Source organism: Hibiscus syriacus, unplaced genomic scaffold, assembly GCF_006381635.1.
Source record: "Hibiscus syriacus cultivar Baekdansim isolate YM2019G1 unplaced genomic scaffold, ASM638163v2 tig00113726_pilon, whole genome shotgun sequence".
Taxonomy (NCBI): Eukaryota; Viridiplantae; Streptophyta; class Magnoliopsida; order Malvales; family Malvaceae; genus Hibiscus; species Hibiscus syriacus.
This window is the reverse complement of record NW_024063472.1, coordinates 1,864,163-1,886,302: the sequence shown is the minus strand read 5'-3', so window position 1 is coordinate 1,886,302 and position 22,140 is coordinate 1,864,163. Positions and strand designations below refer to the sequence as shown.

The 22,140-nt window shown below is 32.7% G+C and overlaps 1 protein-coding gene and 1 pseudogene across 1 annotated transcript; both read left to right on the top strand.

Moving 5' to 3' along the window:
• Positions 1-6,377: 6,377 nt before the first annotated feature.
• LOC120187800 (galactose mutarotase-like) lies at positions 6,378-19,319 on the top strand. Its single transcript, XM_039191425.1, has 5 exons — positions 6,378-6,589; positions 6,749-6,798; positions 18,278-18,401; positions 18,486-18,593; positions 18,681-19,319. The coding sequence occupies exons 1-5, from the start codon at positions 6,412-6,414 to the stop codon at positions 19,298-19,300; spliced, it is 1,080 nt and encodes a 359-aa protein (XP_039047356.1). The 5' UTR covers positions 6,378-6,411; the 3' UTR covers positions 19,301-19,319.
• LOC120187799 overlaps positions 13,608-22,140 on the top strand; it is a 51,104-nt pseudogene continuing 42,571 nt past the window's right edge.

The window sequence follows — 22,140 nt, the reverse complement described above, 5'->3', positions numbered from 1 at the left end:
TTTTCTGACCTAAATATTTCTCAAGTTACTTCAATATAGAAGTTCCAACTAATATCCAGGAGGCGTTGCAATCTTCAGAATGGAGATCGGTTGTTCAAGATGAGGTTGATGCTTTACAAAAGAATAAGACTTTGTCGTTAGTCAGACTACCTCCAGTAAGAGTTGTAGTTGGTTGTAAATGGTTATTTAAGTTTAAATGACATCTAGACGGATCTGTTCATCGGCACAAGGCTCGGTTAGTTGTAAAAGGGTTCTCGTAGGTTCCAGGAGCTGATTTTCAAGACATTAATAACACGTTTCTTAATGGTGATTTGCAAGAGGTCGTGTATATGAAACAACCGCCAGGTTTCGAATGATTTGTTGAAGATGGTTCTCCTCTTGTATGTAAATTGCAGAAGACATTGTATGGGTTACTCCAAGTGCCTAGGAACTGGCACACTAAGTTAAAAAAGGTTTTGTTGCAAATAGGTTTTCAAGTGTGTAGAGCAGATCCTTCGTTGTTCGTTTGTAATGTAGGTGTTGATCGTGTATATTTGTTTATGTATATGGATGACATACTCATCACAGGAGGGTCGTCATGTGTTATTGATAAGGCGGTGAGTCTGTTATGTAAAAAATTTTGCTTAAGGACCTGGAGTCACTAAGCTACTTTCTTGGGATTGAAGTTAATCGGGGTAAGAATTCCTTATTGATTAGTCAGAAGAAATTTGTCTTAGACTTGTTAGAGAAGGCGGGCATGAAGAATGTTGCAGTGTGTCCTACACCTATGGTTCAGTCATGTAAACTCTCTCAGGAGGAAGGAGCATTGTTGCAAAATCCGAGTGAATATAGGAGTATTGTTGGGTCACTTATCTACTTGTGTCATACTCGACCTGATATTTCGTTAAGTGTTGGAAAGGTGGCACAATTCATGCCATAGTATCAAACTGTGGTTGCAGATTTTATTGCGGTAGCGATGTCACAGTTACAGATGCTGCGAACATTATGTAACGTGTTGCAGCTGTCGCAGGCGTAATCACTTCCTCAAAAATCACAATACGTCTAAAATATTATATTTATACATTTTACAGTTATCTTTTAATATACTAGTATTAATATACTCTTTTAATATTATATTTTGAAAATAAAAATTTAATTTCATAGATAAAAATTTATTAAAAATAAATATAAACCATAAAATTGCTATCATACTGGATAATGAGTAATAACAATTATAATGTTAATGTATAACATAAAAACAATATCACTAAAGCGAATTCCTCTCTTATTCAAAATTTATATAATAATAAATAAAATATAATTATGATACTTACTGTTAATATAAAAATTTAATTTAAAATTAATCAAATCAATTTTAGATATGAGAAAATTTTAATTTAATTTTAATAAATTTAATTTTAAAATAATCTTAATAAATAATTTAATTAATTCAAATTTAAGTAACTAATTTTAAACATAAATATTACGATATTATTAATGATATATATTTATAATCCGGTTTTAAGAATTAAATTAGAACAATTCATCTATGTAATTTTATATTTCCTATAATTTAAAGTTTGATGCGACGTTGCGGCGCAATTTATAGTGTGTTGTGGTGTTACATAACGGTTTTTGACTGCAACAATCGTAATGCGTTCTCTTATCGCGTTGCGTTGATATTGTGTCGCAATAACCTTCAAAAACATTACAATGTGGGCATTATGCTACGTTGTGACCATAATTTAGTACTATGGTTCATGCATGCACCTCGTGAGAGTCATTTTGCTGTGGTTAAAAGGATCCTACAATATCTCACCGGCACAGTAAACTATGAGTTGCTCTTCTCTGCTATAAATACTTAAGGATACCCTACACTTAAGAGAGCTTTTGGAGGATTTATTTTGAGCTTTTGGGAGAGACGCGGCAACACCATTTCCATATTATTCTTCTTTTCTATATCTTTTTTTCATGGTGTCCTCCATAGTCGAACTTCAAATGGGTTGCGGCTAGGCCCTCGAAATAGGCTAGCTCGCTGGAGCGGTTCATGGTGGTGGTTCTAGGCTTCACGAAAGCATGCCTTTAGGAGTTTTGTCCTCCTTGCACTTTTATCTCTTTATTTTATCCATGGGTTTGTACTTAAAAATGATGAATGATGAACTTAGCCCCGCCATGAACTAATTTATTTGGCATTGGGTTTGTTATGGATGATATTTATTGTATGTTAATGGATGATTAAGTATTTTCATGTGTATATGTTGTTTCTCATTTTGTGTTTGTTAAAATGCTTAGTCTTGTAAGAGCTTTCGATATATAACCATTTTCTAAGTATAGATACCTAATATCAAGAGAGTTAGGTTAGATCTACGTGAGCAAGGGAGCTAAACTGAGATGGTTAGGTTCTAATCTGACATAGAGATAAAGAGAGGGTTTTAAACGACTAAAAATGATATGACTTAATCGATAGGCTACTGCTGCAGTTCATGCTACGAGGTATTGTCGTAGCAATAGTTTTATCAGGTTTCTTACTAGAGATAATCTAGGAACAGTTCTAGCAAATCCTGTCAGGCAGCATAGACATAAAGTTCTTAGATCATCTCAGGCATAGAATAAATTCTCACTATAGCAAACCCAACCAATTACCCCTATAGAATCTTATTTGTATGAGATTGTCAAGTCTTATTCCAGATCTCAGATTTATCTTGCCTTAGCACAAATTTTCTTGTTACTTCAGCATTCATTAAACTTTTTCCACAACATAAATTTCTTCTTACGTCCACACTTCACAAAATTTCCTACCACATCATTACTTTTCACTTGTTCATACAATTTTTCACTACAGCTAGAATTTCTTCCATTGTATATACCATTACACATAGCTATACTTAATGACACCCTTTTGCTATAACATATTTTAAAGTACCTCCAATCCCCGTAGAAACGATACTCACTCACTATTGTATTACTTGATCAACTGTGTATACTTGCAGACATTTTGCGTTCAATTTATAGCACTCAGAGCACGCATCAGGTACTAACCTACTAGGTATCGATACTACCCTTAGTATCAATACCAAATTTGGTTTTGATTTTTGAAAAATTTGTTGAATATTGATACCCTTACTTAGGGTATCAATACCCATACCATGGTATCGATACTCATTTGAGTATCAGTACCAAAATTGGCTACTAAAATCCAAAATCTAAGAATGGTATCGATACCTTATGAGAAGTATTGATACCTTATGAATAGTAACAATACTCTCAGCCAAGATATCTTACAAATTTTAACTACAAAAAAGGGCATTATCGATACTATTCATCCACAACCGATACCCAATCCCATAAATACCCTATTTTAGGCACGAAAATGCAACCTAACACTACATTCATCCCCTTAAGACCATCAATTGATGTTTAAGTCTTATTTAAGTGGATAGAGGTCATGTGGAGTCATTTTGTATGCTTTAAAACACCTTAAACTATAACCCACCATGAATATGCTCATATGCTTCATAAACTACTGCAAGCTAAATAAGTACCCTTAGTGATCCACAAATGATATTGGAAGGTTAGAAATGTGTTACCTTAGTGTTAAAATGTCTCCCAAATCAACCAAGAACCAACTTCTCTTTACCCTTGGTTTTGGAGCCTTCTATAATCTCTTTCACTAATTATACCAAAGAAAATAATGAGTTACTAACTTATTTAGATGTTAAGAAGATTAGAAACATGATTCCAAACCTCTAAAAATGGATTGGGAGCATTAAGGAACCCTAAAAACCTAAAACTCACTTTAAAACCCCACTTAGGTTTTTTATAGCCAAATCTTAAAATAGAAGGCTTGAATGAAAGCTTGGGATGTAGGGATTTCATTTTTTACCTTAGAAATTCTGAAATGTGATTGAGGTTCAACAAGTTCTCAGATTTGCTAAACTTAAAGATGGAGAATGAAGGATTTTATAAAGGGATGAAGAAGAAGACAATGAGACAATTTCTCTTTACATGACATAAGCTCCAATAAATAGAATCAACCTTTAGAGAATTTTAGGGGCAAACTACCAGTTTGTTCCTTCCATCTTTAGTACTAACCTAAAAATACCATTTTAAGTTTAAATGGGCTCAAGCCCAATTCATGAGAAGCCCAAACTAACTCAAACATTTAATTGGTCTCTTAACTTACTGTAAAGTCCACTTGGGTTTACCCGAAACTACTAACATGAGATTTGGGGCATTATAATTTGACCCAAATTTGAGGATTGTATTAGTGACAAAATGATAATGAAAAGTAGATTTCATCACAATTATGGAGCTACCATGACAACATAGATGTAACGTAATTCAGACTATCACAAGTTAATGTTATAAAATGGTAAATTTAGTAGTGACAAAATATTATTATCAAATTATGAATAATAATAATGACTACTTAATATGTTGTAACTATTACATCATTTCCCGTGAATAATAATTGGTGTTAATTCAAGCATTTCATTAGTGATCAAATAGAAATGTCACAATTACTCATTTTAATAGTGATAAAAATAATTTTCATCACAAAAAAATAACGACTAAGCCTAGTGACAAAATGTTGTCGTCAAAATTATAGATAAAAATAATGACAACTTAATATTTGTCATTAATAAATCTTTTCCCATGAAAAATAAGTTGATGCAAATTCGAGTATTTCACTAGTGACAAATTGATTATGCCAACTTACGATAGTCACAACTAAACACTATTAGTGGCGACTTACTTGTGATGTAATTCTAAACTGTCATAATTATTACTAAAAGAGTGACCAAATAAAAATATGTCACAATTACTCTTTTCATTGGTGACCTAAACAATTTTCATCACAAATCATCCACCAAGCATAGTGACAAAATGTTTTTGTCACAATTATGGATAATAATAGTGACTACAATATGTTGACACTATTAGATATTTTCTCACAAAAAATAAGTTGGCATCAATTCGAGCATTTTATTAGGGACAAATTGATAATTACAACTTACTTTGGTCATAATAAAATAATATTAGTCACGGTTTAGTTGTGATGAACTTTAAAATTATCACAATTATTATCTACAGAGTGACTAAATAAAAACAAGTGACAATTACTTATTTTAAATATAAAAAAAATAAAATTCAACACAAATAACATTTTTTTATGATGTAATTTTTAAATGTCACAATTAAATGATCACTAAAAAAGATAATTCTTGTAGTGAGAGGTTGCATGAAATTACAAGAGATTTTTTAATGTGGGAGAGGGAGTCGTCAATGCTTGAAGCAATCAGTACAAACTAACATGTTGCCATGTTGCAGCCTGGGCTTCTACTTCGCTTCAGTTGGTGCAGTAATGAGGCACGTGGTATAATAAATAAAAAATTCAAGTTGGAACCTGAAAATGGACTATTATTCCATTAATGTAATATGGTAACCTTAAGAATGTTTAAATCTGAACTCCATGAATTAGTTGTTTCGTTGCTTTATTTTTGTCGTTTTCCTTGGAGTTGTCCTTGAAGAATGAACAATATGATTTGTAAATGCAAGTGGCCATGTGTTCATTGCATTATCTAAGGCTTCAAAGTTGAAACCAACATGACTTGGAATCAACGTGTTCCAATACTATCATAGTCACCTGTACAAACCGAATAAAAATGCGCATTTGTAGCATCCACTTATCAGAAACCTACCTTACTATACATCTATCCATATATACAGCCTATAGTTACTTCAAAATTATCTGATTCAACTTGATTTTTAATAATTTTGACGTTGTGAATATAGTAAATTATATTAAGAGGATTGTTATGATAAAAGATTATGTTGTATCTAATTTGAATTAATCGATTATTGAATCCGAGTTTCTTAAATTGTTTGCTCTTTAGGTATCACAAGCAGCGCAAGCTCATTTTTTTCATCATTAAACTTGAAAATTTCAGATCCCAGCTAGGAGTCTTTATAATCCAATGCAACGTTTAGTTGCTAACTCACCAAGGCATCATCTGATGTTTTCTTCATTACCTGCTAATTAAGAACCCTAAAACCATGATGAAGCTACAGCCTTTGGTTAATTGGTTCATGAAGGATCATAATATATATAATTTGCCAAAAATAAACTTGCAGTCTGTTACTAGATAACTATCAGAAAACGTAAAATTTTGAAAGTTCATTTTAGCCATTCAAACTGCATAATATAACTTTCACTTTACAAACATAACTCAAGCGGGTGCACACATGAATGGAAAACTGAGCTTCCCAAGAAGTCAAAACAGATAAGCCAGAAACAATTTGCATAATATTTTATAACCCTTCTTTTGTTTTTTCTATCATCTATATCTTAGACAGACTTAAAACTCCCTCTTATTATTCCTATAAATCACCTAAGGAACTCGTCAGCCTTGTTTCATCCAGTTCCAAAACATGGCTAAGATATCTTTCTTGTTGTTTTCTTTGTTCATAATAGTAGCTTCTGCAATTATCAATGGGTCAGAAGCAAAGGAGAAGGTTGGGATATATGAGCTGAAGAAAGGCGATTTGTCTGTTAAATTCACGAACTGGGGAGCAACTATTGTTTCTGTCATATTCCCCGATAAATATGGTTAATTTCTCTTTTTACTCTAGCCCTTCGATTGTCTCTCCAAAAGTTTACAACTTCAAGTTGTAACAAGTGGAGATCTCTTTTTAAAGTTTTGGATTTTCATTGATCACTTATTTCAAGAGTATATTTGTTGTCTTTGTTTCTGGTGATAATTTTCAGGTAAACTGGGTGATATTGTTCTGGGATATGACTCGGTCAAGGAGTATATGGTAAATCTTGTTGTAGACACTCGTTTTTTTCCGGGTCTTTTTTTAAATTTATTATTATTATTATTATTTATTATTATTATTATGTTTATTATTATTAATAATTATGTTACATATATATTTTTGCAGGCCTAATCCCTAAGCCCAATAGCAGAACCAACCCAAACAAATTAGGGTTTTAAACCCTAAACCTCAAATCCTCAGCTTCCCCGCCGAGCCATCGAGCCGATCGTCGCCGTTGTCATCCACAGTGACCCTCAACAGTGACAAATCCATCAGTCAGCCAAATCAATCAGAGAAATAAAAATAGAAAATGGAAGCAAGGATAAATAATATCCTGAGGCAATCTTCTATTCTATCATATCCATCAACAGCAAGCCATAATCCAAGACACATGCAAGATTAAAAAGGAGCAGAGATGATATCAAAAAGGAATTTCGGTGGGGAACCATTCGGGGGTTTTATAGAACAGAGGGAACCCAACTAAAAACTCTCAATCAGATTCGAACCAAATACCAGAAAAAAATCGAAAGGAAAAGAACATATTGAGAGAAAAAAAAAGAAAGAGAGGGAGATCTTACCCTTGTGGAAAACCCCATCATTATAGCCTCGTCAGAGTGTAGAGAACCAGTATCGAAGGTAAACTTTTCCCTATTATGGATCTAGGGTTTTTTAATAGGGGTTTCGATTTTGTTTGGGGTAGGAGAATGGTTGATGTTCAAAGAGAGAGAGAATAGAAAGGCTAGAGGCTGGCGTTTGGGTCGTTTACCTACGCCATCGTCGTCGTCTACGGAGGCCTCTGGTTTACTCTCCACGGCGGATACAGAGGCTGAGAGGGGAAAAGTTGAGAGCATTGTTTTGCTCTCTGTTTTAAGAGAAATGGAAAAATGAGAGAAATAGGGAGATGGCCGGTTTAAGGCCTTGATATTGGCCTTATATTTGGCCATCAATGCGACACCGTTTTACCAAGGGTGTATCTGCAATTGTGCGTATGGGTTAACTACACATTAGGTCCCTAATACTTTGTAATCGCATGTTTCAACCATTATCTGAAGTTCATATTTCTTTGATTTCGAGCCTTTATTTTTCATTACTTATGTTTGAGTCCTGTTATTACCTACTATGTTATTTTGGTTATTATTTGATTTTGGTCATAATATTTTCTATTATTTCATTTTTGTCCCTGTGTTATATTTGGGTTTAATTATGATTCGGCCTTCATGTTTGTGATTCATTGCATTTTAGTCCTAAGTTTCATTGTTGGGTTATTTTCATTCCTAGTGTCTGAATTTGTTTAAAATGTAGATTAGGGCTCTGGTATGTTTATATTTTTTGATTAGGTCATTAAAATTTCTATTTTTTAGTTTGAACCCTTCAAATGTCTATATTTTCTATTTATACCCTTTAAGTTTCCATTTTGCTGTTTTAGCCATGTAAATTTATGTTGTTTACATTTTAGTCCTCTAGGTTTTTATTTTTACTGTTTTACTCCCTATGTTTTGTTTTTGCCATTTTAGTCCCTTTAGTTTGTGTTTTTATTATTTTAGTCCTTCAAATTTATGTTAATTTTATTTTAGTCTTTTAAATATTTGTATTTTAATGATTTCATTTTAGTTTGTAATGTTTTTTATGCTAGTCATTTATGTATGAATGTATTTTACTTATTTTTATGGTTATGTGTATTATGAAAATAATGTTTTCCATTTTATTTAATGTGATCATGTTATTTTGCATTTTCAATTACATTTATTTCCATTGTATTTTATCCATGGTTGAAATAGTCGAATCGTTTTAATAACGCGAATTTGTAGAATGGGCGTGGAAAGCCTTGCTTGATCGAAGCATTGCAATCCGATACGACATTTGAACAAAATGTGAACTTGAAATAAAATCGATATTATTTTGCTAATTAATTCCTTTATTTTAAGTTAAACAATGTGATGCATATTACTAAATAGTGATTTAACTTATGCAAATGTTGATTATCAATTTTATATTCGATTCGCATTTTTTTACAATCTATCGATGAGGGAATATTCTTTGCTAATGAGAAATAGTCGAGTTAGTTTTCCCGACGGATGATTGCTAATATCAAGATTTCTTTTCAAATTAAAGAATTTTCTCTACTTAATTAATTTGAAGCAAATTAATATTTCAAAAAATTGATCACATTTTAACTTCTATATTTGATTCATATTTTCCACCATTTACAACAAAATGTAAGCGACACAGTACCAATTTTGGGCGTTGTGGGGTGTTCATATTTCTCCACACGTAACCGACTCTCGAACCCGTTTTAATCGAATCTTTGGCAAACGCAGATCAAATTTTCTCTTAAAACGATTTTTCTTAAAATGGTTTTAAAAGACGTTTTTAGGTGTTCGACCTACCTAATCCAAAGGTCGATGGCGACTCCATATTCAATTTAATTCCAGTTAATCCAAAATCCTCAATTTTTCCAAATAAAAATCATAATCGTTTTTTAAAATAATATTTAATTGTTTTACCTAAAAAATGGTTATGATAACTTGGCGACTCCACTGGGGACTTTTTTAGAGAGTCAAGTTGTAGGTCGCTTACACGTTGTCGTTGTGGTCGAATTTATGAGTTCGAGTCTTTAGTTAATCTATGATCCTTTTATTGAAGTTTTTAATTGCTTCATTTTTAGTTGTCATACTAAATTTGATTTTTTGCTTTCAGGTTGATCCAAGTTTTGTCGAGTTTTTTTTTTTCGTTTTTTGAGTCAAATGTAGGTACGTTCCTCCTCACACACATCACATGCATTTGCATAACATGAGCTCTAGACACGAGCTTTGATCCAAATTAGTCAGGGTTATTGCTTTACTCTTGTAAGAATATAATCTTCGTATGAGTTTTAGCAATTATCCCATGGGATACATATCTTATACCTTCGTAGGGATTTATTCCTCGTATGGGTATAAGGTAGTGAATCCCCTCGAGTTGAACTCGTTTCTTTCAAAACCTGTAATGGGTGAGGATCGAGGGTTTGGCAGCCCAAGGGGGCACCGACGTCAAGGACAATTCGAGTCACTTTTTTTGTTAGAGCCGAAACCATGCATACAGTGATCCGTAGAACGGTCACCCTAGGTATAGATATAATAAACCTCTGTCCGTTAGTAGGTACCCAAATTAAGTATACACAAAGGAGGAATGTTTCTGAACCTTTCCTTTTTGCTTTAAATTTTGTTAAATAATTGCATGCGAACTAGATACCATGCGGTTAAGATTAATTTCTTGAAAAAAAAGCATTTAGGGTAGATATCATGTCTGGGTAGGAATGTTATTTAATTAAAGCATGTTCGGGTAGATATCATGTCAGGGTAGGTGTTATATTCATCTTTGAATAACATTTTATCTGTATCAATTATTTTACATGTACTAACTTTTTTTCTCTTTTGTTTGTGTACACTAACTTATTTATTTTGTTTGTGTCATCTTTTTCATCCTTATTTGCATTGCATGACAACATCATAATATAATGCAAAAGTGTTGATCTGCAAGGGAATATTCCAGAGAAAATTCTCTCAAGAAGAGATAAAAGTTTTCAATCAAGCAGTCACATATAAAGACATGCATCGAGGGCTTAAAAAAGTTCAGAGTACCAAAATGAGACTTGCTCGATGATCGTGCAACATTCCAGACTGAAATGACGATCTATTCCAACAGTAAATTCTTATCTACGATCCTACCAACGTAAACCACCAAAGAGTGACACACTAACTTCAACACCGCAAGGGCATCAACCGAGTTAGATTACAGAGCATTGAGAGGTATCATTTTTTAGGACGAAGATCCGAGATGAAGTAGTGATCCACTTCAGACTCAGCCATCTAGGAGAAGGCATGTTTGTAAAGTAGACTGTCTTGTAATATGAAACCTTTTATTTCTGGTGAAAATTATTCTATGATATTCATCGTTGGGATCAACATTTTTGTATCTGTATTTGCATCTTTGCATTTATTATATGCATTTCATTTTTAAGGATTTTCATAAAAACATGGAGCTAATTCATGGAGGATTTAAGGAAGTGGTCCTAACCACATTGAAAATAAAAGCAAGAAGTTGAAATCAACACGATGGAAGCTTGTTCGGCTGGTTGCAGGGTTGAGTCTACCAGGACAATCTGAGAAAAGAGTCTTCTTTTCTTGAGGTCTATGATGTTGATATCACATAGGAAGCTCCAGTCATTCCGCTGAGAATTGTAAGGCACTGAAGATTAAAATCTAGAACCTGATGGATTCAGGGGCATGGACAATCGAAGAAGGATAGGGGCATTGCATCTACCATTTGCATCCATAGAGATTATTTTGTTTGAACTAGTTTTGTTCTACCTTTAATATTTTCTTAAATATTTTTAATCTTAATGTTTGAACTTATGATGCCTTCTAAGGTAGAAAATTGAACAAGTTTTAATCTTTAATTCTTTGAATATCAAATGAATTAAATATTCTCTTATTTCTTCAAGAATTATAGATTTTTGATATATGACAAGATTAGACCCTTTATTATTCTGTCTAAACCAAAAATTAAATCTCTTGATTTTGTTTACCCGAAATAATTCCTGGTCACTACAAAGAACCAATTTTTGACATTCCCTCTTTTTGAGACCTTGAAACATTCTTTGTGACATTGAAACATTGCATTTATCCTTTCGATACACAAAAAGTCATACCCATACCTTTCTTTTAGCCAATAAAGTCACCATCGTCTTCTTAAACGTCAAACCAACATTTTTCTACCAATAAGACCTACAGACATTGAATACAAGATGTTTGCTTGAACATGATCCTTCATGCAATAAGACAACGTGGGGCATCTCGCATCAATTTTCTGAAGAAGAGCTTAAACAATTTAGGCATGCTGAGAGCAAGAAGAAGTAAAAGAAATTATTTCAAAAATAATTCTATCATGCATTAATTACATTGTTTTCATGTAACTAAAAAATTAATCCTGAAAATCTATCCCCTGGGGATACCTCTTCTGCAAAGACTTCTGTGTATGAAATGATGAACAGCTTTCTTTCATTATCCCTTCACAACAAGAGAAAATATATATCCCTTATGTCCCTATTTGAGCCTGAATTATGCTTTCTTCTGATTCAACCTTAACCAAGGATCACCCTCTACACTAGGGGGCAAGATTGAGGAAATATTCTCGCATGAGTGAAGACATCGATTCAAAATAGATACCGAAAAGGTGAACCAGATGCAGAGTACAAAGAAAAATCAAAGAAAAATAGAAAAAGAAAAAGAAAAGAAAAAGAAGACAAAATCATAAAGACAAAGAGTCCCTTGACTCAAAGGATGCATCAAGCTTCAAACCGTGAGATTGATCAAGCACAATCACTCCAAAATCACTTCACTCGAAGATCATGGAACATCAAGAGAAAATAAAAAACTCATATGAGCAGATCCAAATCGAGCAAGACCAGATTGAAGGAATCAGAATGAATTGATCATTGGTTTAACTACCCTTAAACACTTGTTTGAGCTTATTTATCCATTTATTTCATAACCGTGAACCATGGCCTACGTTACGTTCCTAAAAAGTCCTTTCTAATCATACATGGATTTCTAAGCAGAAGATACTCTTCAGATTGCATCCCGCCTATCAGGATTAATCTTTTATTTACAAAAAAGAAAGTTTTCTAAAATCTTTATTGCATGATAAAAAAATAACAAAGGGGGGTTCAAGACGTAAATCATGAATAAAGTCTTGAAACCAAAGGAGGATTCGAGTTGAAAACCTGAAAAGGCGACTCGAATACAAAGATGGTGCAGCTATTGCATAGAAGGTGATCGCATAAATCTCTTGATAAGGCATCGCACAACCTGAATGAGATCATGAGAGCTGGGAGTCGGAGAAAACTTCCAAAAGATGAGTATACGTTACCCCATCAGATCATTGAACATTCAAATAAATGAGAACACCATACCTTTAACCAAACATAACAACCTGAGACTTTTTTATCCTTTCCATACTTAACCATTTCTCAAAGATAGCATTGATCTTGACACTTGTCAAATAGCTATAATTTATTGAAGGATTAACAGTGTAATTAATTCTTTGATATTCAATGAACTCTTGTTATATGATTTGTCAATTGTGAAACCTTGAAAGGGGCAATATTTCCAAATCTTTGATTAAACATTTTTCAAAACTCTTCTAAATGATGTTTTTAGGCTCCTGAAAATAAAAAAAATTCAAACAAGATAATCTCTGGTGGCATATCTTAGAATTCAATGAATATCTATCTGAAGCTCAAGATCCAAACTGGGGCAAGAGAAAGCAAATTTTTGGGGGCAAAATTTTGATGGGACAAACAAATGGTCTCAGATCAAGGTTCGCAAGAGTACACCCTAGTGGAAATAAAGACAAACTGAATCAATGATAGAGTGAAGATTGCTCTTGCAACTATTCTCCTTCCAGATCGAGAAAAACATACATCAACACATGCATACATACATACATACATATATACATACATACATACATACACATAAATGCATGATACATAAATTTTGCATCAAACATTTATCATGATGTATATTAAAGACATTTTTCTCCTCACTTGAGGATAAATTCAATAAAAAATATCAAATAAATTTCATTTTTAACATCGAAGATACTCAGTCAAAATGTATCATTTTGATCTCTCAGGAAATCAAAGCTCAGAAATGACCAGATGTCTCTATCTTGAAGAAACAATGACATCCACAGATGTGACTTCCTGAAGTTAACAATTAAGACATTTCCTCCACCAGCAGGAACAAACAGATTATCAGTATCTTTTGATGTTGTTTCTCTCGAAACAAAATGTTGTCTCGCTAGAGACAACTTCTTTTGAAAAACAAATCTTGTCTCGCTTGAGATAGTTTTCTAAAATCAAATTTTGTCTCGTTTGAGACAATTTCTTGGAAAAAAAATTTCGTCTCGCTTGAGACATTTTTCCTTTGAAATACAAATTTCGAATTTGTTTCACATTAAACAAAGTTGATCTCACTTGAGATCGTTTTCTCATAAACAAATTTTGTCTCGCTTGAGACAATTTCTCTAAAAACAAATTTTGTCTCACTTGAGACAATTTCCTTTTAAACAAATTTTGTCTCGTTTGAGACAATTTCAAAACAAATTTCATCTCACTTGAGACATTTTCCCTCAGAATACAAATTTCAAAGTTGTTTTACTTGAAACAAAATTAATATCACTTGAGATTTTCAAAGTTGATTCGTCTCACTTGAGACATTTTCCCTCATAATACAAATTTCAAAGTTGTTGTACTTAAAACAAAATTAATATCACTTGGGATTTTCAAAGTTGATTCGTCTCGCGTGAGACATTTTCCCATTTAAACACAAATCCTGAAATTGTTTCCTTCGAAACAAAATAAACACATTTGAGATTGTTTCCCTAGAAACAAAATCGACAAACTTTGAATCTTTTTTTTTCTTAAAACGATTTTTGTCTCTCTTGAGATAGTTTCTCTTGAAACAAATCTTTGAGTCTGTTCCTTTTGAGTAAAAATCTTTGAGTTGTTTATTTTGAAATAAAGTTTTGTCTCTCTTAAGACAATTTCGTGAAAAATCTTTGAGTCTGTTTCTTTTGAAACAAAGTTTTGTCTCTTGAGACAATTTCGTGAAAAAATCTTTGAGTCGTTTCTTTTGAAAAAAAAATCTTTGAGTCTGTTTCTTTGGAAACAAAATTTTGTCTCTCTTGAGAGAATTTTTTTTTGAGAAAAAACTCTTTGAGCCTGTTACTCTTAAAACAATTTTTGTCTCTCTTGAGACAGTTTCTTTTGAAACAAATCTTTGAGTATGTTCTTTTTAAAAAAAAACCTTTGAGTTTGTTTCTCTTAACAAAATCATATTTGAGTCTATTTCTTCAAAAACAAATTTTGTCTCTCTTGAGACAGTTTCTAATGAAAAATAAACATTTGAGATTGTTTCTTTGAAAACAAATTTTGTCTCTCTTGAGATAATTTTTAATGAAAAACCAACCTTTGAGATTGTTTCATTTGAAACAAATTTCGTCTCACTTAAAACGTAAACTATCTTTGAGTCTGTTTCTTTGGAAATAAAATTTTGTTTCTCTCGAGACAGTTTCTTTGAGAAAAAATCTTTAAGTTTGTTTCTTTGAAAACAAAATTTACCATCTTTGAGTTTGTTTCCCTTGAAACAAAACAAACAAAATCTTTGAGTGTGTTTTTCTTGAAACAAAAACATCTTTGAGTTTGTTTCTCTCGAAACACCGATCTTTGAGAACGTTTCCCTTAAACACAAATTTTGTTTCGCTTGAGACAATTTCCTTTAAACGTCATCTTTGAGTCGTTTCCCTTGAAACAAATTTTGTCTCTTTTGAGACAGTTACTTTTGAAACACATCACCTTTGAGTATGTTTTTCTTGAAACAAATCTTTGAGTCTGTTTCTTTTGAAACAAATCTTTGAGTCGGTTTCCCTTAAAACCACAATCACTAAAGATGACCAACCGTCCTCATCACGTAGGAGCAGTGTCATCCCCTGACCAGATCTCTTCATCGCGTAGGAGTCGTGTTACCCCTAGATAACCAGACGTCCTCATCACGTAGGAACCGTGTTATCACCCTTCCTAAAGATGACTAGAACTCTTCATCACGTATGAGTCGTGTCATCCCTCGACCATATTTCCTCATCACGTAGGAACCGTGCCACCCTTAGACGACCCGAACTCTTCATCATGTATGAGTAGTGTCGTCCCCAACAACCAACATTATCCAATTTCTAATTTTAAAAGGGAGAGAACCAGACAAAAACGTGATGTCTTTTCGTCTTTGCCCTATTCCTGTTAACACAAGAATGTGCAAAGAGGGGCAGCTGTAGACACTCTTTTTTGTCCGGGTCTTTTTTTAAATTTATTATTATTATTATTATTTATTATTATTATGTTTATTATTATTAATAATTATGTTACATATATATTTTTGCAGGCCTAATCCCTAAGCCCAATAGCAGAACCAACCCAAACAAATTAGGGTTTTAAACCGTAAACCAAAATTCAGCACCGCCGCCTTCAAATCCTCAGCTTCCCCGCCGAGCCATCGAGCCGCCATCGGAGCCGATCGTCATCGTTGTCATCCACAGTGACCCTCAACAGTGATAAATCCATCAGTCAGACAAATCAATCAGAGAAATAAAAATAAAAAATGGAAGCAAGGATAAATAATATCCCGAGGCAATCTTCTATTCTATCATATCCATCAACAGCAAGCCATAATCCAAGACACATGCGAGATTAAAAAGGAGCAGATATGATATCAAAAAGGAATTTCGGTGGGGAACCATTCGGGGGTTTTATAGAACAGAGGGAACCCAACTAAAAACTCTCAATCTGATTCGAACCAAATAACAGAAAAAAATCGAAAGGAAAAGAACATATAGAGAGAAAAAAAAGAAAGAGAGGGAGATCTTACCCTTGTGGAAAACCCCATCATTATAGCCTCGCCAGAGTGTAGAGAACCAGTATCGAAGGTAAACTTTCCCCTATTGTGGATCTAGGGTTTTTGAATAGGGGTTTCGGTTTTGTTTGGGTAGGAGAAGGGTTGATGTTCAAAGGGAGAAAGAATAGGAAGACTAAAGGCTAGTGTTTGGGTCGTTTACCTACGCCATCGCCGTCGTCTACGGATGCCTCTGGTTTACTCTCCACGGCGGAGACAGAGGCTGAGAGGGGGAAAAGTTGAGAGCATTGTTTTGCTCTCTGTTTTAAGAGAGATGGAAAAATGAGAGAAATAGGGAGATGGCCGGTTTAAGGCCTTGATATTGGCCTTATATTTGGCCATTAATGCGACACCGTTTTACCAAGGGTGTATCTGCAATTGTGCGTATGGGTTAACTACACGTTAGGTCCCCAATACTTTGTAATCGCACGTTTCAACCATTAAATGAAGTTCATATTTCTTTGATTTCGAGCCTTTATTTTTCATTACTTATGTTTGAGTCCTGTTATTACCTACTATGCTATTCTGGTTATTATTTGATTTTGGTCATAATATTTGCTATTATTTCATTTTTGTCCCTGTGTTATATTTGGGTTTAATTATGATTCGGCCTTCATGTTTTTGATTCATTGCATTTTAGTCCTAAGTTTCATTGTTGGGTTATTTTCATTCCTAGTGTCTGAATTTGTTTAAAATGTAGATTAGGGCTCTGGTATGTTTATATTTTTTGATTAGGTCATTAAAATTTCTATTTTTCAGTTTGAACCCTTCAAATGTCTATATTTTCTATTTATACCCTTTAAGTTTCCATTTTGTTGTTTTAGCCATGTAAATTTCTGTTGTTGACATTTTAGTCCTCTATGTTTCTATTTTTATTGTTTTACTCCCTATGTTTTTATTTTTGCCATTTTAGTCCCTTTAGTTTCTGTTTTTATTATTTTTGTCCTTCAAATTTATGTTAATTTTATTTTAGTCTTGTAAATATTTGTATTTTAATGATTTCATTTTAGTTTGTAATGTTTTTGTATGCTAGTCATTTATGTATGAATGTATTTTACTTATTTTTATGGTTATGTGTATTATGAAAATAAATGTTTTCCATTCTATTTAATGTGATCATGTTATTTTGTATTTTTAATTACATTTATCTCCATTGTATTTTATCCATGGTTGAAATAGTCGAATCGTTTTAATAACACGAATTTGTAGAATGGGCGTGGAAAGCCTTGCTTGATCGAAGCATTGCAATCCGATACGACATTTGAACAAAATGTGAACTTGAAATAAAATCGATATTATTTTGCTAATTAATTCCTTTATTTTAAGTTAAACAATGTGACGCATATTACTAAATAGTGATTTAATTTATGCAAATGTTGATTATCAATTTTATATTCGATTCGTATTTTTTTACAATCTATCGATGAGGGAATATTCTTTACTAATGAGAAATAGTCGAGTTAGTTTTCCCGACGGAGGATTGCTAATATCAAGATTTCTTTTCAAATTAAAGAATTTTCTCTACTTAATTAATTTGAAGCAAATTAATATTTCAATAAATTGATCACATTTTAACTTTTATATTTGATTCATATTTTCCACCATTTACGACAAAATGTAAGTGACATAGTGCCAATTTTGGGCGTTGTGGGGTGTTAATACTTCTCCACGTGTAACCGACTCCCGAACTCGTTTTAATCGAATCTTTGGCAAATGCAGATCAAATTTTGTCTTAAAACGATTTTTATTAAAATTATTTTAAAATACGTTTTTAGGTGTTCGACCTACCTAATCCAAAGGTCGATGGCGACTCCATATTCAATTTAATTCCAATTAATCCAAAATCCTCAATTTTTTCAAATAAAAATCATAATCGTTTTTTAAAATAATATTTAATTGTTTTACCTAAAAAATGGTTATGACACTTGTCTCTTTATTTTCATCCATGTTTATGTCCTCTTTTCATACGAAAGAAATGTTTTTTTTTACAGAATGATACGTCGTATATTGGTTCCATTGTTGGAAGGGTTGCAAACAGAATAGCAGGGGCTCAATTCACTCTGAACGGAGTCCATTACAAATTGGTCCCCAATGAAGGCAAAAACATGCTTCATGGTATATTATTCCTTCAATCCTCATCTTAATTACTCACATTTAGCAATGTTTTCAATTTTCTCACTTTAAAATGATTATTATCAGGTGGACCTGTTGGATTTAGTGATGTTGTATGGAAAGTAAAGAAATACAAGAAAGATGGTTATGCTCCTTCCATTGTGTTTGCAAATCATAGCTTTGATGGTGAAGAAGGTCAGTCCACTTTTCCTTTTACCAACCCAAAAGAATTTGTACTACAAAATCTTCGTTTGATAATTCATTTCGTTGTATAATTGGGAGGATTTCCTGGTGCACTGGAGGTAACTGTGGCCTACACCCTTCACCCAGGCAACAGGCTGAGCGTCAAGATGAAAGCTAAAGCTCTAAACAAGGCCACGCCAGTGAACCTAGTACAACACACGTATTGGAATCTCGGCAACCACAACAGCGGCGACATCTTATCGGAACAACTCCAGCTTTTCGCTTCCCACTACACTCCAGTCGACAGCCAACTCATCCCCACAGGCGAAATAGCCACCGTAAAAGGAACGCCTTATGATTTCCTCAAACCCCACACCGTGGGAAGCCGGATCGACAAACTTACCAAGGGATACGATATCAACTATGTCATAGATGGTGCTCCTGGAAAGCTGAAGAAAACTGCCATTGTTAAAGATGATAAAACGGGGAGAGTGATGGAATTGTTTACCAATCAGCCTGGTGTTCAATTTTATTCAGCTAAGTTCCTGAAAGATGTGAAGGGGAAAGGTGGATATGTTTATCAACCTTTTGGAGCTTTTTGTTTGGATACTCGAGCTTTTCCGGATTCCGTTAATAATCCAAACTTTCCTTCCACTATTATTTATCCTGGAAAAGATTATAAGCATGTTATGGAGTTCAAGTTTTCAATTTCATCTTAGAGAAGAAACCAAGATCCTGTTTGTTTGAACTTTTTTATTGTGTTTGTTGAATCTCGTGAAACTTGTATTACTTGTTTTTTACTATAATAATTTGATTCGAATAATAAATTTATTTAGAGGACTAATTTTGTGATTTATTTCTTCAGTAAAATAAGAATTTTTTAGCATTGAACTCGTCAATGGAATTAAGGGTATGACACTTGGTTTTTGTTTGCTAACGCTCTCGACAACAATGTTGGACGTTATTTTCATGGCATTTCTTGGTAGTGACACTATTTAGATTTTAGACAGGACTTTCGTATTCGAAAAGTTGTAGAATCGATATTGGGCAGGATTTTCACATTCTAAAGGCCTTTTGGCACAATTTTCACATTAGAAAGGTTACAAGTCAACGTTAGACGTTAATTTTTTGAATTAATCACTAATGTTTGATATATTGATTAATCAATTTATATCGAATTTTACAAAGATTTATTATGTGAGAGACTCTCTGAACCGAATTTACTCCTTACACAAACGTTATGAAACAAATCCCTGACTTTGTCTTAAGAAATCTAATGTCTTATCCAACTAGATTAACTGATTGTTGATAACTTTTTTTTAATTAAATCATAATAATTAATTTATATTTATAATTATTTTTAAAATAAAGACACTAAAATTATAAACATATATCATAATCCAAGTAGCACGAACCAAATTACTTTAGTGGTTAAAGAAATGATCGTTATTCTTAGAAGTAATAGATTCGAGCATCAATGAGTGTAGTAGAGTGATTGAGTGTTCGTTATCAAATGGTTGAGAATATTTAGAACATATACTATTTTGTAAGAACTTTAGCTTAATAAAAAAAATACCCAAAGTAATATTTTTTTCTCTTAACAACAGCAAGAGAAGCTAATTTACCCATCCATGGATCAAATATTGAACAAAACTATTTGCTTCTGAATTTGAAACCGGATTAGTGGAGTTGAGACTTTTTTTGCTTTACAAAATTAAAGAAAAAACATCTTCTACGCTTGAAATCAAAATGAGTAAGCATTAAGCGAGCAGATAATGAATGGAGGTTTTGTTTCATGAATTTTAAAGAAAAAAAAGGAAATGAAAGTTCTCAAGAGGTTGATGAAATGTAGGATTCTATGCGATGCCTTAAAAGAGGAGATGTTTGAGGAAAAACATTCTAATATAAGATTAAAAAAAAACGTTATCGGAAATGTTAATGTTTTTTTAATATTTTCGGTAGAGCGTTACTTAAAATATTATTTTTTCTACAGAAAATATTAATATCGGGTACTACCTAAAATGTTATTTTTTCTACCGAAAATATTAATATCAGAAATATTCATTTTATGTAGCGAAATTAACATTTTCGATAGAAAAAATAATATTTTAGATAACACTATATTAAAAATGTTAAAAAAATTTAGTGACACTTTTTCTTATCATTATATTAGGTTGATGTAGAGCAAAATTACCCCTTAAAATAACTTCTGTTGACTACAGTTTTGATCATTATTGCCATGCTTAAGACTCGAAAGGCACCCTTTTTATTTTTGCTTAATAGCTAATTCCTCTCTTAAGTTTAGTTAAATTCTCAATCTATCCCTTATACTGTTTTCTCTCATTTTGGTTAATAGATTATGATATGGATTTAGATTTTTAGAATCTCTATTTTTAAAGGAATATTAATAATAAACTTATTTTTATGGTTTAATTTTAAGAGAAGTTGAAGGGTTATAGGCTAGATTTATTGAGTTACGAATATTTTTCGATTAAATAAATAATAAATTCACATAGAAAATGTCAAAAGGGAGCGAATTGCAAATTTTGTTGTTTAACAATGGACAATGATGATGACTGTTTCTGATTGATGGTAACCGACGATGAAGGTGGTGAGTGGTGGCGGCGACATGAGACTTTGGTTAAATCTAAGAGTTAAATTGATACTTTATTTAAAGTTTAGGATTAAAATGATACTTTATCTAAAGTTCTGGATCAAATAGTGTTCTACATAGACTTCAGGAGCAAAATGAAAAATTAACTCACATCATCAAATTAATTAGAGTTGAGAGCTCACTAACTAAAATATAATAATCAATAACGTAAGTGATTAAAATTAAATAAATCAATAATATAAGTAGTTAAAATATATTATTCTTAAATTTGATGAGTAAGAATGTACAAATATAAAATGAAAGTGACCAATACATTAGTTTACCCAAACTTAGAAATGAAAAAGAAAAATGAAAACCTTTAACTTGGGAGGTCCCTTTCAGAAATCAAAATCCTCACCCACTTGAATATACCAGAATCCATCGTCTTTTGGCTCCAAGCATCCCTCAATACTTAAAAGGAATCTATAAATACAATTTTAATCCCATCTTTCATTTATTTTCGCCATTTTGAACGCACCATCTCATTTTTTCTCTCCGACTTTTCTCTCCACATACTCTACGCCTCGTTCCTTTCTTCTTCGCCTAATCGCATTATCTGTTTTTCCTGTTTCACGCGGCGTCTTCTTCATTTCCTAGATCTTGTACCTATCCACAAGTTTCCGGATTGGCGTTGTGGTGGCGTTTGGTGCCAGAAGAGTTTTCCATCGCGGTGTTCTGTTTGTTCGTTGAGATAAAAGAGATGGGAGAAGGAAGAGGAGGAGGGGAAGAAGGATATGAGAAGATAATCGTTGGAGTTTGCGTCATGGAAAAGAAGGTGAAATGCGGAAGCGAGGTCCTTGTCTCTTTTGTTTGCTCAAGTTTTGTATTAAATATATGAAAACTATAATATATTTTTTTTAACATTTTTTTTTGAGGAATGCATGGTTTTCTATATTAATATATAGT